The sequence below is a fragment of the Neoarius graeffei genome, chromosome 23 (genome assembly GCF_027579695.1).
Source record: "Neoarius graeffei isolate fNeoGra1 chromosome 23, fNeoGra1.pri, whole genome shotgun sequence".
NCBI lineage: Eukaryota > Metazoa > Chordata > Actinopteri > Siluriformes > Ariidae > Neoarius > Neoarius graeffei.
The window spans coordinates 42,237,244-42,252,519 of record NC_083591.1 but is presented as its reverse complement, the minus strand read 5'-3'; the positions used below and the strand labels follow the sequence as shown (position 1 = coordinate 42,252,519).

General features: G+C 43.8%; 2 protein-coding genes across 3 annotated transcripts in view; both read right to left on the bottom strand.

Moving 5' to 3' along the window:
* The window catches only part of LOC132871738 (E3 ubiquitin-protein ligase RNF126-like), a 45,055-nt gene extending 40,023 nt beyond the window's left edge, over positions 1 to 5,032 (bottom strand). The window contains exon 1 of one of the 2 annotated variants that reach the window (XM_060906202.1): positions 4,950 to 5,032. In XM_060906202.1, the coding sequence (XP_060762185.1) occupies positions 4,950 to 5,024 (75 nt within the window). In that variant the 5' untranslated portion in view covers positions 5,025 to 5,032. The remainder of the gene's footprint in view (positions 1 to 4,949) is intronic. The other variant, XM_060906203.1, reaches the window with a different exon arrangement.
* Positions 5,033 to 9,856: 4,824 nt separating this feature from the next.
* Positions 9,857 to 15,276, bottom strand: part of twsg1a (twisted gastrulation BMP signaling modulator 1a) — a 55,185-nt gene continuing 49,765 nt past the window's right edge. Inside the window, exon 5 of the mRNA XM_060905347.1 lies at positions 9,857 to 12,307. Coding sequence (XP_060761330.1) covers positions 12,126 to 12,307 — 182 coding nt within the window. The 3' untranslated portion in view covers positions 9,857 to 12,125. The remainder of the gene's footprint in view (positions 12,308 to 15,276) is intronic.

The following is a 15,276-nucleotide window of genomic DNA, read 5'->3' as shown; positions in this document are numbered from 1 at the left end:
GTGTTGGTATTTGCTGTTGTAGCTAAAGCCACATTGCCATCATATCACTGGCATAATTTGATTAAAACAAAATGAATATGAATGTCCCATTGTTAATCAAGTTGTACATGCCCGCACATAATCATAGGCGTCTAAAGACTTGTAGGCACGAAGTTTTTCGTGGGTGTACACTGAAGTCTTGTCAATAAAGTCTAAGTATATATTTGGCCATTGTATACCAGGGAACTTATTAACATCATCCGTCCACTCTTTAATTAAATGCGGATTCGGTAGGCGATGTCCACTTGTTAGAGTTAACTTATTTATGTAGCATTCTCGATCTTGTAACGACAATTGTTTGGCATAATCTGACAGCTCATAATGCCGGTCTATGGGCAGCGCCATTGTTTCTGGGTCCAGGCTGCGCGCGCATCCTGGCAACGGTCGGTTTGTTTACAAACATGCGAAGGGGTCTATTGTGTCTCTTCCCTGCACCTGAGCACCGTTACCAAGGCGACAAGCTCCACTCAGGGAGCAGAAAGGGGAGGGGCTGCTCTCTCTCTCTCTCTCACACACACACACACACACACACACACACACACAGGCTCGGAGCATTGGAGCCTCATAGCCTGCGATAGCGGCTGCTACACGCACTGCATCACTCTCACCATTTCCCACAGGGGAATTGTCGGCTCTAGTTTTGTGTTTACTCCCCCCCTCCCCCGGCTGGCTACTTATTTGTCATGGCTGGCTAGTATGAGCCTTAGTGGAAAGCCCTGGGAATGCGGAAATGTCAAGTTCAATTTTAGATTTACGAACCTGAAAAAAATGTCGAAAAACCGGCGTTAAAAAAAATTTCAACCGCACAAACGGCACTCACCTGGCCGGTGGACCGGAAACAGAACATTTTTTAATAATGGCCTTACTCAGGCCAAACAGCTTTGTTCATGAGGTTTCGGTCAGCTGCAGCAGACAAAAGAAATTTGCAAAAAGCATCCAAAACGTGATCTTCCCACACAAACACGTTTGGTTTGTCGAAACTGGACCAAAACACACCACACAACTCCGCTTTAGAGACCAAACAAAATTTTTGTTTGGTCTCTAAATTCCTTTAGCTAAAAGTTTAAAACCATGAGGGGTGAAGCAAAGTTGTTTTATAGATTAAAAAAAAAAAAAAACGGAGCAGTGAGAACAACTTGGTATTCATCATGAAACGCTGCTACAATACAACACAAGCATAAATGCTGCAGTTACCTCTCGACCACCACAACACGGAGCTACTGGACAGTAACAGGAGCAGGCCTAGGGCCTCTGCATGCTCTTGCGACAAGGCTTTCGCAGATGGCTTTTCGCAGACAGTTGCAATTTATCGTTGAGCGGGGAGTAATAGGCGTGCGCGATGTTATTCACCGGCACAACGCAAGGGGGCACGAAGTCGCGAAATCACTAGGAGTAGTTGGTGGGTGTGGTTACTGGAGTGTTTATCCTCCGGTTACTTATAATGACTAGAACTGGAGTCGTATAGATGTACGCACTTCCTCACTTCCTCGATCAACCGCTCTTCGTGCTGCTCCATCTTTGCTCGTGTTTTTAAAAATGGCGGTCGTGAAAACAAAACAAACCAGGAAAGTAGGGAAGCGGAAGTGCGTGTACAGCGGATGTAGAGTGGACCAATCAGAGCCCTCTTGTCTGCGACGCTGTCTGCGAGGCTTCTGCGGTGGTCACAATTTTTGGGAGGTGCGCGCAGAGCGTCTGCATAGGTGGGGGGGGCCTACGCAGACGCTATCTGCGACGCCGTCTGCGAGGACTGGGTTGGCAGCATAAATTGGCCTTTAGAGTACTTGAGTCCTCTCCTTGTATTCTTTAACCACTCATCTCCTTGTTGTTCTTGAAGCATTCACTTCTATTTGTTAACATTTTTCTTGATGGTGGGGAGACGATAATGCCTTTTATCTATTTCTCTGTTTGAACAAGCAAAAATTAACCGTATTGACGACAAATTAAGCCTTGCTTGCATGAAAGACGGTGTCTGTCTGACCCCAGCTGGAATTATCAAGTGATGCGTGACATCAGGCACAAGGGGTCTAAACAGTATGCGTAACGTACTACAACAGCGGGGGTATAGAAAATAACCTGCAAAGCAGTAAATGACACAGAGACTAAGAAAACAGCCAAGTCAAAATGGCAGATATGTAGTGAGGGACGCTTTTAGGAACTGAAATTTAAAAAAAAAAAAATCAAAAAGCCTAATTTTTGTGGTGCTAGTTCGTAATATACGCTCATCCAGTCAGGCATGTCGGGGACATATCCCACTTGCCCCGGGCAATCGGGCAGTCCTTAATGTCGAGCCCTGGAGTCTCTCACATAGCGGCTCCCTGACATCCACAAATTGTAATGAACTCGATACGAGTTGTCAATAAATCCTATAACTTGGTTCATGAAACGCGCTTACAAAATATTTTCAATGTGAATATTTATTGTGTAATGGTGCAAAGTGAGAGAGAGAATAGCCCTTAGGGCAGAGTCTTTAGTCCAAACACTGCGTAAGCAGTATAACCAAAACCGCACACCGCCCGTGCACTTTCCAAAAACAATCCCGCCAGCAAAAATAGGGGAAAAAAAAAAAGTGATCTCACCTCTTCAGATTTTAACTTAAGTCCGACAGTACATTCCTCAAAAAGGGTGTAGAAGAACAAAGTAATCCATCAACGTGTAGCATTCAATTTATTTCGGACCATTAAAGAATTCTGGAGGATATCAGAATGTTGGGGCGCTGGCTTCCATCTACCCCCATTCATTCCTCTTTCCGCCTCTCCGTTCAAAAAACGAGCACGTGATTTAAAGGGACTATAGCCATAGGACAGGGAGTGAGAAGGTGTGTGCGTGTGACAGGGTGAGTGTCATGCTCGCCCTGAATTTCTCTTAAAGTGAAGGCAGAAGAACGTTCAGCGCCTGGCCAGGCTTTCTATGTATTAATTTACATAGATGTTTTAATATGAAATATAAATAAGTGGCTTAGACAATAGATACTATTTTACGCTACTGATTAATAATCAAAACTTTATGTGGCTGATGCTACAAAATTAGATACAATATCCAGAAAAAGAGAATCCTGATTGCTCCATCTTGTCAAGTAGACCACTCAATGTTCTGTGTGGGCAGGTTTTACATCTCCTTTCCTGGAGACTGAGCCTCCATCAGTTCAGTGCATCCAGGAGCATCATGGCAGAGCACCCCCCTCCAAAAAAAAAAAAACATCACCTCAGACTTCACGAAAGTGTCCCCTTGCCTAATGGGGTAAAAATAATGGCGGTGTTACACGCTCTACTGCTCGTAACCGTGACTTCAGCGTTGCCCACAGCGGCATTTATTTCATGTGCAGATCAACACTCACTGCTAAGGCTACATGACAAGGCCAAACTCCTTGAAGACTTGCTTAAAGTTGCAACAGAATATAAAATATGGAGTTAAGAGTCAGAAGCAGTTTACATAAATAGTATAATCGTCTACATTTTTGTCGCATTTTCTACATATAGGTCGATCTAATTTAAATTTACAGATTAGAGGAAATTACTGGCGGCATGGTGGTGTAGTGGTTAGCGCTGTCGCCTCACAGCAAGAAGGTCCGGGTCCGAGCCCCGTGGCCGGCGAGGGCCTTTCTGTGCGGAGTTTGCATGTTCTCGCCGTGTCCGCGTGGGTTTCCTCCGGGTGCTCCGGTTTCCCCCACAGTCCAAAGACATGCAGGTTAGGTTAACTGGTGACTCTAAATTGACCGTAGGTGTGAATGAGAGTGTGAATGGTTGTCTGTGTCTATGTGTCAGCCCTGTGATGACCTGGCGACTTGTCCAGGGTGTACCCCGCCTTTCGCCCGTAGTCAGCTGGGATAGGCTCCAGCTTGCCTGCGACCCTGTAGAACAGGATAAAGCGGCTAGAGATAATGAGATAAGACATTGCTAATGTGGTAAATGACTATTCTAGCTGCAAATGTGTGGTTTTTGGTGCAATATCTCCATAGGTGTATAGAGGCCCATTTCCAGCAACTCTCACTCCAGTGTTCTAATGGTACAATGTGTTTGCTCATTGCCTCAGAAGGCTAATGGATGATTAGAAAACCCTTGTACAATCATGTTAGCACAGCTGAAAACAGTTGAGCTCTTTAGAGAAGCTATAAAACTGACCTTCCTTTGAGCAGATTGAGTTTCTGGAGCATCACATTTGTGGGGTCGATTAAATGCTCAAAATGGCCAGAAAAATGTCTTGACTATATTTTCGATTCATTTTACAACTTATGGTGGGAAATAAAAGTGTGACTTTTCATGGAAAACACAAAATTGTCTGGGTGACCCCAAACTTTTGAACGGTAGTGTATGTGAAAGGATTTAAGAACCACACTAATAAGCATCATAAACGTGTTCGGAATCAGAATCGACTTGCCATTAGTTCCGAATCGGAATCGACTTTATTCGTTCTCACGTACAAGGAATTCGGTGGTTGGCGCTTGAAGATAAAATAACTTTAAAAAAATACAAAAGTAGCTTCATAAATCGAATAAAAATAAGAACCCAAGATATAATATTTTTTTAAAGTAGACATACAGTATTTAAGGAGTATGTGTATGGGCTGTTTTAAAATCCAAGCTGTACCTACAGTAGATCCTAGAATGTGCAAAAAAAAAAAACCGAACAGCTCTCAGAAGAGCCATGAGATGAATGTGCTAACTAGTGCTGTTTAAAAAAGGTCTGAGAGCATTAGGCAATACTTAACAAGCTACATGTTTTACACAAGAGAGATGATACGGTTGTTTGCTAGCAGTTCTGATACAGGCTAACTAGATTAGCTTAGCTGCTAGCGATGCTAACTAGCGGATATCCGAGCCGAAATTAGCGACTTTCCCAAACAAAGCAACGTTTTGATCAACAAAAAGATCAACCATCATGACTCGAGTGCACTTATTTACGTGTCAGACTCACCGGAAGCCGAGGACTAATCTCTTCTAAACATACATAACAGAAATACCAGCAGGTCTGCGACGATACTTTGGCCATCTTTGAATTCACTCACTGTCAACTTGCTGCGCGTGACGTAGCAGACACACAGCGTGTACGGAACCCCGAAAGGGACAAACCGCCTGAAAACACGAAACGAGATAATCTCGCCCACAGCAATCAGCTCTAATAGCCAATTGAGGTATTTCACCTGACGTCACAGGGTCACGTGACGCCCCGGTGTCCGCCATTTTGAACGTCAAGCTAGCTAATGTCAACAACAGTAGCTGGTATGTTACTGTAGCAATGTTTACATTCAGTCATTTGGATGACTGTTAAAACCTTTCAGTCTCAAGTTTTTCCTTTACTGGATTTACTAGTTTACTGAGCTAACGCGCTCGGGCAAGCCGGCAGCCGGCTTGCCCGAGCGCGCTAGCTCAGTAAACTAGTAAATCCAGTAAAGGAAAAACTTGAGACTGAAAGGTTTTAACAGTCATCCAAATGACTGAACGTAAACATTGCTACAGTAAGGCAGCTGGGCCATAGAAGGTTCACGCTGCACGCTGCACACTACACGCTTGTAAAGAAAAGTGGACAAACGTAGCATGACTTGCTCTGGGCCATACAACGGCGTTCACGTTGCACGCTGCACGCTGCACACTTCACGCGTGAAGCGAACATGCACACTTTTTTCTAGGCGTGAAGATGGAAATTCCAGTCAATGCATGCGGTCACCGCCGCGCCAGCAAATCAGAACGGGTCTAGGGAGATAACTCTATGCTTTCAGGGGAAAACTTCAGAAAAAATATAATTGAATGGTATAATTGAAAAATAGTTCTTCATCGGGATTGTCAAGCAGATTATAGAATGTTCGGTGAAATTCACCACGGGTTTCTCTCAGAAGGAAGTGTTCTCGGCTCCAAATTCTGTTCCTTTTTCTCTTCCTCTGTCTCAGTAAAAGCAGAATGAGGCAATCGTCATCATCCGAAGAGTCCATATTGTTGGTTACTCGGTCAAAGTAGAACAGACGCAACACGTGAACATCCAAGCATGAAGTTTAATGGCCCAGGGTCCGGTTCTTCACGTGAACGTGTAGCGTGTAGCGTGCAGCATGCAGCGTGCAGCGTGAACCTTCTATGGCCCAGCTGCCTAACATACCAGCTATGATGTTGTTGACATTAGCTAGTGCTAACAGCTAGTTGCTAATACACTACTACAACTACACCGACCCTAATAATACAGTTCTTGGTCATTGCCTGGTAACAGCAAATTTATAACGGGCCATGTCTCAACAGACTAAGAAGTTATTTCAATGACATTTAAGAACATTTTGTTTATCCTGAGGACCGAAAGTACATGAAAATGTGAACAAACCTTAGCTGTAATAAGATGGCGACCACCGGCTCCAGGGACGACCCGCTGATGTAGGCATGTTACCCAGCCTGACACAAAATATTTGTAGGCATCCAAACTCTTATACGCTTTCAGATCAATACCTGTGTATGGCGATGGGTTTTTAACGACATAGGTATACGGATCATTTGGGCCGAAGTCAGGTAAAGACGAGGGCTTCGTGTACTTCCGTACGTCAGTGAACAATCCTGGTGGAAGCAGGTAAACGTCGTTCTCTAAGCGTGCTAACCTCAATTTTTGCAAATACCTCTCCCTCTGCTCGCCCTGTAAATGCCCTACGTCGCTGGATAGTGAAGGTGTTTTCTGCATCTCGCTCCTTTTTCTTTTATGTTTTTCGTTTGTCGCCTTCCTCGCATTCAAACGGATTTGAGCCGTGCCGTCCAAAATGGCAGCATCACATGACTTGGTCACGTGGGTGAAATACCTCAATAGTCTGTAGCCGCTTTATCCTGTTCTACAGGGTCGCAGGCAAGCTGGAGCCTATCCCAGCTGACTACGGGCGAAAGGCGGGGTACACCCTGGACAAGTCGCCAGGTCATCACAGGGCTGACACATAGACACAGACAACCATTCACACTCACATTCACACCTACGGTCAATTTAGAGTCACCAGTTAACCTAACCTGCATGTCTTTGGACTGTGGGGGAAACCGGAGCACCCGGAGGAAACCCACGCGGACACGGGGAGAACATGCAAACTCCGCACAGAAAGGCCCTCGCTGGCCACGGGGCTCGAACCCGGACCTTCTTGCTGTGAGGCGACAGCGCTAACCACTACACCACCGTGCCGCCCGCTAAAGAAGTCACTCCTAATCATTCAATACATTTTACATGGATAATTTAAGAAAAAAAAACAATAAATCTGTCATCCTTGTACAACGTAATAAGAAAACAATTAAAGGGCAGCACGGTGGTGTAGTGGTTACCACTGTCGCATCACAGCAGGTTCGAGCCCAGCAGCCAGCGAGGGCCTTTCTGTGTGGAGTTTGCATGTTCTCCCTGTGGGTTTCCTCCAGGTGCTCCGGTTTCCCCCACAGTTCAAAGGCAGTGAATGGTTAAGATATGATGGAAAAAATACTTTGTCAGGGTCCAAAACCTGGAGTAGTCCATTTTCTTTTAACGTCAGTGGTAAACCTACCCAGCTGATAACAGTGTCATGTGGTGTCAGGCCAGAATGCAGTCCGACTCACTGATGAGAGGTAGCAGTGTCACCTCACAGCAAGAAGATTCTGGGTTCGAGCCCTGCAGCCAGCGAGAGCCTTTTTGTGTGGAGTTTGCTTGTTCTGCCCGTGTCTGCATGGGTGTGCTCCGGTTTCCCCCACAGTCCAAAGGCATGCAGGTTAGGCTAATCAGTGGCTCTAAATTGACCATAGGTGTGAATGGTTAAGATATGATGGAAACTAGATAGAACTCGATGCCAACGGCGTCGATGGGGATGCCTCCACCCGGTAGACTACACGCCTTATTAAGTTGTGATTTGGGGATGGACATTTGACCTCACAGTAATCTTGACCTGGTGAAATACTTGTATCAGCCTTGGAGACATTGTGTTCACAAGGTTTTTGGACAGACACTTGACCTCACAGGGCGGCACGGTGGTGTAGTGGTTAGCGCTGTCGCCTCACAGCAAGAAGGTCCTGGGTTCGAGCCCCGGGGCCGGCGAGGGCCTTTCTGTGTGGAGTTTGCATGTTCTCCCCGTGTCTGCATGGGTTTCCTCCGGGTGCTCCGGTTTCCCCCACAGTCCAAAGACATGCAGGTTAGGTTAACTGGTGACTCTAAATTGACCGTAGGTGTGAATGTGAGTGTGAATGGTTGTCTGTGTCTATGTGTCAGCCCTGTGATGACCTGGCGACTTGTCCAGGGTGTACCCCGCCTTTCGCCCGTAGTCACCTGGGATAGGCTCCAGCTTGCCTGCGACCCTGTAGAAGGATAAAGCGGCTAGAGATAATGAGATGAGATGAGACTTGACCTCACAGTGACCTTGACCTAAGACCTTTTGATCTCAAAATCTAATCAGTTTATCTTTGTCCCCAAGTGCACAAATGGTGAAAGTTTGGTGAAATTCCTTTCATCTGCCTTGGAGATATTATGTTCACAAGGTTTTCGGACAGACATTTGACCTCACAGTGACCTTGATCTTAGACCTTTTGATCTCAAAATCTAATCAGTTCATGTTTGTCCCAAAGCGCACAAATGGTGAAAGTTTGGTGAAATTCCTTTCATTAGCCTTTGAGATATCGCGTTCACAAGGTTTCGGGACAGACGGACAACCCGAAAACATAATGCCTCCTGCACCTTACGGTGGTGGAGGCATTAAAAAAAAAACACTTTTTCAGGGTCCAAAACCTGGAGTAGTCTATTTTCTTTTAACGTCAGTGGTAAACCTAGCCAGCTGATAACAGCGTCACGTGGTATCAGGCCAGAATGCAGTCCGACTCACTGATGAGAGGTAGCAGTGTCACCTCGCAGCAAGAAGGTTCTGGGTTTGAGCCCAGCAGCCGGCGAAGGCCTTTCTGTGTGGAGTTTGCATGTTCTCCCCGTGTCTGCATGGGTGTGCTCTGGTTTCCCCCACAGTCCAAAAGCATGCAGGTTAGGCTAATTGCTGGCTCTAAATTGACCATAGGTGTGAATGGTTAAGGTATGATGGAACAAAACACTTTGCAGGGTCCAAAACCTGTAGTAGTCTATTTTCTTTTAACGTTAGTGGTAAACCTAGCCAGCTGATAACAGCGTCACGTGGTTTCAAGCCAGAATGCAGTCCAACTCACTGATGAGAGGTAGCAGTGTCACCTCACAGCAAGAAGATTCTAGGTTCGAGCCCAGCAGCCGGCGAGGGCCTTTCTGTGCGGAGTTTGCATGTTCTCCCCGTGTCCGCGTGGGTTTCCTCCGGGTGCTCCGGTTTCCCCCACAGTCCAAAGACATGCAGGTTAGGTTAACTGGTGACTCTAAATTGACCGTAGGTGTGAATGTGAGTGTGAATGGTTGTCTGTGTCTATGTGTCAGCCCTGTGATGACCTGGCGACTTGTCCAGGGTGTACCCCGCCTTTTGCCCGTAGTCAGCTGGGATAGGCTCCAGCTTGCCTGCGACCCTGTAGAACAGGATAAAGCGGCTAGAGATAATGAGATGAGATGAGATAATGAGATGAGATGAATCTGATATCAGGTAATGTAAATGGAGTACACTGACATTAGCATGGTGCAAAGTTTATTGCTTTCTTGTCAAATTCAGAAACATCTACCCGTATATTTTTCTCAATCCGTCAGTTGTAAAAACTGCCTGTAGGGTTTTTTTTCTCTCCAAAAATATCTCCAAAACAAGATTCCTGTTTATTAACATATTTATTGCATTACAAATGATGAAATTCAGCATTAATTAATGTTTAGAAAGTATATAGGAATTATAAAACACATCTCAGGTATGCTGTTTTAAGAAAATAATCAAGGACAGGTTTGTGTTTTCCAAGAACAACACATCCATGTGTTTTTTAATTATTATTTATTAAAGAAATGAACATCATACGCCATACATTTAACCATTAATAGTTACATTTAATGTTTTAATAAATCAGAAAAGTACAAAATAATCAGAAGACGTTCCTGTGGTGGATAATTTACGGAAACAAGTAAGTACAAAGCACTGACACTGGAGACTCCTTCCATTAATGTTCTCCTCACAGAAAGGAGCCATAACAGACATTAAAAAAAATTAAAAATCTGGCTTATGTGGCACATTTGCTGTACAAGTCCCTTTGAATGAGTTGTTCCCATAGAAACGATAAACAGTGAAGAGTTCTTTACGAGAAAGCTGTGATTTGTCTTGCAGATGGAACTATTGCCAGATCTGCAGTTACAGCAAATTAATCAACGCATTCTGGGCCCGTCCACACGAGTACGCGGCCTCACCCAAGACGCTGTCGTTTTGAAAAAAATCTCCGTAAACACGGCGTCGTTTCCAGAAATATCTGCGTCCACACGGATTCACTGGACCGACCCAAAACGCTGTAGTACATATGCCAGGCCTGTATATGGCGCTGTGACGCCGCCACACCAATACACTAAAACCGGAAGAGAAGCCATGGAGCATGCATATAAAGGTCACGCACTGTTTACAAACAAGCTCATAACACGAGAAGAGGACGATCATGGCCAGCGCAACTCTGAGAGGAAGAGGAGAGTCTTTTGTGTGGACCGACAATGAAGTGGAACTTCTACTTCGTGTCACATTGGACGTTTCCGCAGTACGAGCACAAGCCTGTAGTCCGCCATTGTTGTTGTTGTTGTTATGATGCGTCTAGCGGCGGTGGTGGCTGAGGTTAAAGGTTAGAGAGGTGGGGCTTATACGTCATCGTTTCTGAAAAAATCCGCATTCGCCGTCCAGACGACTCCGGGCTATCCAGCGTTTTAGGATTTTCACACTCTGGGACCCGTTTTCAAAAAATACCGGTTTCACACCTCGAAAAAGCCAGATCCGTCTGGACGCGAGGCCGAAACGACAAAGTGTTTATGCGGATTCGACAAAAACGTACTCGTGTGGACGGGCCCTCTGACCAATCAGATTTGAGAATTGTGGTATAAACACAACAAAACTTGAATTCAAATTCAGTCTCAGGTCTGTTCATTAAGGTTCGTCTGTTGCTCATATTACTCATTCTGGGCTTAAATTTTTCACGAGGGCTATTGGTTACTATTTTGGCTTATTTGGTTTATTGGACATCAATCGATTAATACAAATCTTAGTTAATCTGTTTATGTGAATTATGGTGCATTAATACTGAAGTTCATAGTTTGTTCACGTGAATAAGTGTGTTAATAATGGAACATATAACCTGAACCTTTCTATTAAGCGCATATATATATATGGTCATGAGCTTTGGGTAATGACAGAAAGAACAAGATCGCGGATACAAGCGGCTGAAATGAGTTTCCTTCGCAGGGTGGCTGGGCGCTCCCTTAGAGATAGGGTGAGAAGCACAGTCACTCGGGAGGAGCTCGGAGTAGAGCCGCTGCTCCTCCACATCGAGAGGAACCAGCTGAGGTGGCTCGGGCATCTTTTTCGGATGCCTCCTGGACGCCTCCCTGGGGAGGTGTTCCAGGCATGTCCCCCCGGGAGGAGGCCCCGGGGAAGACCCAGGACACGCTGGAGGGACTATGTCTCTCGGCTGGCCTGGGAACGCCTCGGTGTTCTTCCCGAGGAGCTGGCCGAGGTGTCTGGGGAAAGGGAAGTTTGGGCTTCCATGCTTAGACTGCTGCCTCCGCGACCCGGTCCTGGATAAGCGGAAGAAGACGAGACGAGACGAGACGAGACGAGACATACTTTCTGGAGGATTATGTTTCTTTGCACAAAAGATTGACAGTGGACATAAATAACACTTCTATATGATTTCAAACCACTGCCTCTTCTGCACTAATGGTGAGTGGTACAGTATATACACTTTTTTTTTGGCTACGTGATCAAACAGGAAGCTTTATTGTAAGACAGTGCCATCTAGTGCCTAACTACTATACACAGGGCACAAACAGGAAAGGGTTACGCATACATTAATTTGTGCCGAGATCATAAATAAAACAGAAAATTATTATTAATAACATACACCGTCAGTAAAGATGTAGAGGACCCTTTTTAGGCAAAGAACGCGAAATTCATATGAGACATTATCAGCAATAAACGATGGAATATAATATGAGTAAACCATAAGATACTGAAACACAATCCAATGTGTGTGTGTGTGTGTGTGTGTGTCAGAACTCTCAGAAGAGACAATTCATGCATTTAACCACTTTGCTGCCGTAGTCCACACACTCGGGCCCAATGCACTCACAGCACGCGTTGTGGAACCAGCGGTACTTTGACGCTCCCATCGACTCACAGTACTGCTTACACTGGCGTATCGACAAGCACTCGTCAAAATACACCACCGTGCAAAGGGTATCTGTCAGACAGGAGAGAAGAGAAAAGAAGAGCAGGAAAAGTAGCAATAAAAATAAGACAAGAAAAGGAAAGGAAAAAATAAAGAAACCGAGAAGAGCAAAATAGAAGTGCACGAAAGAGGAAAGATGAGAAGAAAAGAGAAAAAAACAACAACAAAAGAAAAGAGAAGAAGAGCAAACTTGTCCTGAGTTCAGTCACAGGATGTAAAGAGTGAAATATCTCCAGTATCTGTTTCAGGCTGAGGTTCCATCACAAGTTATACAGACACATAGGTTAGCCATTATAGGAAGAAACAACGTAAGAAGAAGAGAGAACTATAATATAAATGGAAAGTAGAAAAAAATAATCACAAAGATTTTCAATTTGTCTTTATTCTGTGGTGCCTATGGCTTTGAATACTACATTGTTACAGATAGATATATATCTCTGTCTAGTCAGCGGGAAAACACGGGGAGTGACGTCATCAGAGTGAAATATTGGGAAATATGTCGCTCAGATCTGCAACGTATTTCATTTGAAAATGTGAGTTTTTCAACACGAGAAGATAAACTTCATATCTTCAAGCTAACGTGTGATGTTCTTTTTATGATATACAGTGGTGCTTGAAAGTTTGTGAACCCTTTAGAATTTTCTATATTTCTGCATAAATATGACCTAAAACATCATCAGATTTTCACACAAGTCCTAAAAGTAGATAAAGAGAACCCAGTTAAACAAATATGAGAAAAATATTATACTTGGTCATTTATTTATTGAGGAAAATGATCCAATATTACATATCTGTGAGTGGCAAAAGTATGTGAACCTTTGCTTTCAGTATCTGGTGTGACCCCCTTGTGCAGCAACTAAACGTTTGCGGTAACTGTTGATCAGTCCTGCACACTGGCTTGGAGGAATTTTAGCCCATTCCTCCGTACAGAACAGCTTCAACTCTGGGATGTTGGTGGGGTTCCTCACATGAACTGCTCGCTTCAGGTCCTTCCACAACATTTTGATTGGACTAAGGTCAGGACTTTGACTTGGCCATTCCAAAACATTAACTTTATTCTTCTTTAACCATTCTTTGGTAGAACGACTTGTGTGCTTAGGGTCGTTGTCTTGCTGCATGAACCACCTTCTCTTGAGATTCAGTTCATGGACAGATGTCCTGACATTTTCCTTTAGAATTTGCTGGTATAATTCAGAATTCATTGTTCCATCAGTGATGGCAAGCTGTCCTGGCCCAGATGCAGCAAAACAGGCCCAAACCATAGTACTACCATCACCATGTTTCACAGATGGGATAAGGTTCTTATGCTGGAATGCAGTGTTTTCTGTTCTCCAAATATAACGCTTCTCATTTAAATCAAAAATTTCTATTTTGGTCTCATCCGTCCACAAAACATTTTTCCAATAGCCTTCTGGCTTGTCCACGTGATCTTTAGCAAACTGCAGACGAGCAGCAATGTTTTTTTGGAGAGCAGTGGCTTTCTCCTTGCAACCCTTCCATGCACACCATTGTTGTTCAGTGTTCTCCTGATGGTGGACTCATGAACATTAACATTAGCCAATGTGAGAGATGCCTTCAGTTGCTTAGAAGTTACCCTGGGGTCCTTCGTGACCTTGCAGACTATTACACGCCTTGCTCTTGGAGTGATCTTTGTTGGTCGACCACTCCTGGGGAGGGTAACAATGGTCTTGAATTTCCTCCATTTGTACACAATCTGTCTGACTGTGGATTGGTGGAGTCCAAACTCTTTAGAGATGGTTTTGTAACCTTTTCCAGCCTGATGAGCATCAACAACGCTTTTTCTGAGGTCCTCAGAAATCTCCTTTGTTCGTGCCATGATACACTTCCACAAACATGTGTTGTGAAGATCAGACTTTGATAGATCCCTGTTCTTTAAATAAAACAGGGTGCCCACTCACACCTGATTGTCATCCCATTGACTGAAAACACCTGACTCTAATTTCACCTTCAAATTAACTGCTAATCCTAGAGGTTCACATACTTTTGCCACTCACAGATATATAATATTGGATAATTTTCCTCAATTAATAAATGACCAAGTATAATATTTTTGTCTCATTTGTTTAACTGGGTTCTCTTTATCTACTTTTAGGACTTGAGTGAAAATCTGATGATGTTTTAGGTCATATTTATACAGAAATATAGAAAATTCTAAAGGGTTCACAAACTTTCAAGCACCACTGTAGACACATTCACAAACAAAAAGTACCCAAATTTATCAAAACAATTCACTGATTTCCTCACGAGTGATATATAGAGATTCATGTTACGGTTTTGGATCCCAATGTCCCAGATGTAGCTCATATGAAAAATACGAGTGGTGTATTTCCAAGTAAAACGCTCGTGTCCATACATGTGTGTATGTATATTATATATCCGCATTCACTGGATATGAGCAATCGTGCGCTTTGATTGGCTACTCTACTACTAGGATATCAGCTCATATACCGTGAGTAGAGAAAAACAAAATGGCGGAGCGTGTTGCTGAACCAAGCAAGTGTGAAATAAAAACTCTACTCAAAAACAAAACCCCAAAAATTGTGATCAAGTTTTGAAAAGAAACAGAAATTGCTGAAAGAATATAGTCATTCCCTGCAACAAACTATGGAATAAAAGTATTTGATGGGAAGAACGCGTCTTTTTTTTCTTTTCAAGAATTAATAGCATTTTTCACAAATTGCTACCGTCATTTCACCGGTTTGTTTACAACCCCGATTCCAAAAAAGTTGGGACAAAGTACAAATTGTAAATAAAAACGGAATGCAATGATGTGGAAGTTTCAAAATTCCATATTTTATTCAGAATAGAACATAGATGACATATCAAATGTTTAAACTGAGAGAATGTATCATTTAAAGAGAAAAATTAGGTGATTTTAAATTTCATGACAACAACACATCTCAAAAAAGTTGGGACAAGGCCATGTTTACCACTGAGACATATCCCCTTTTCTCTTTACA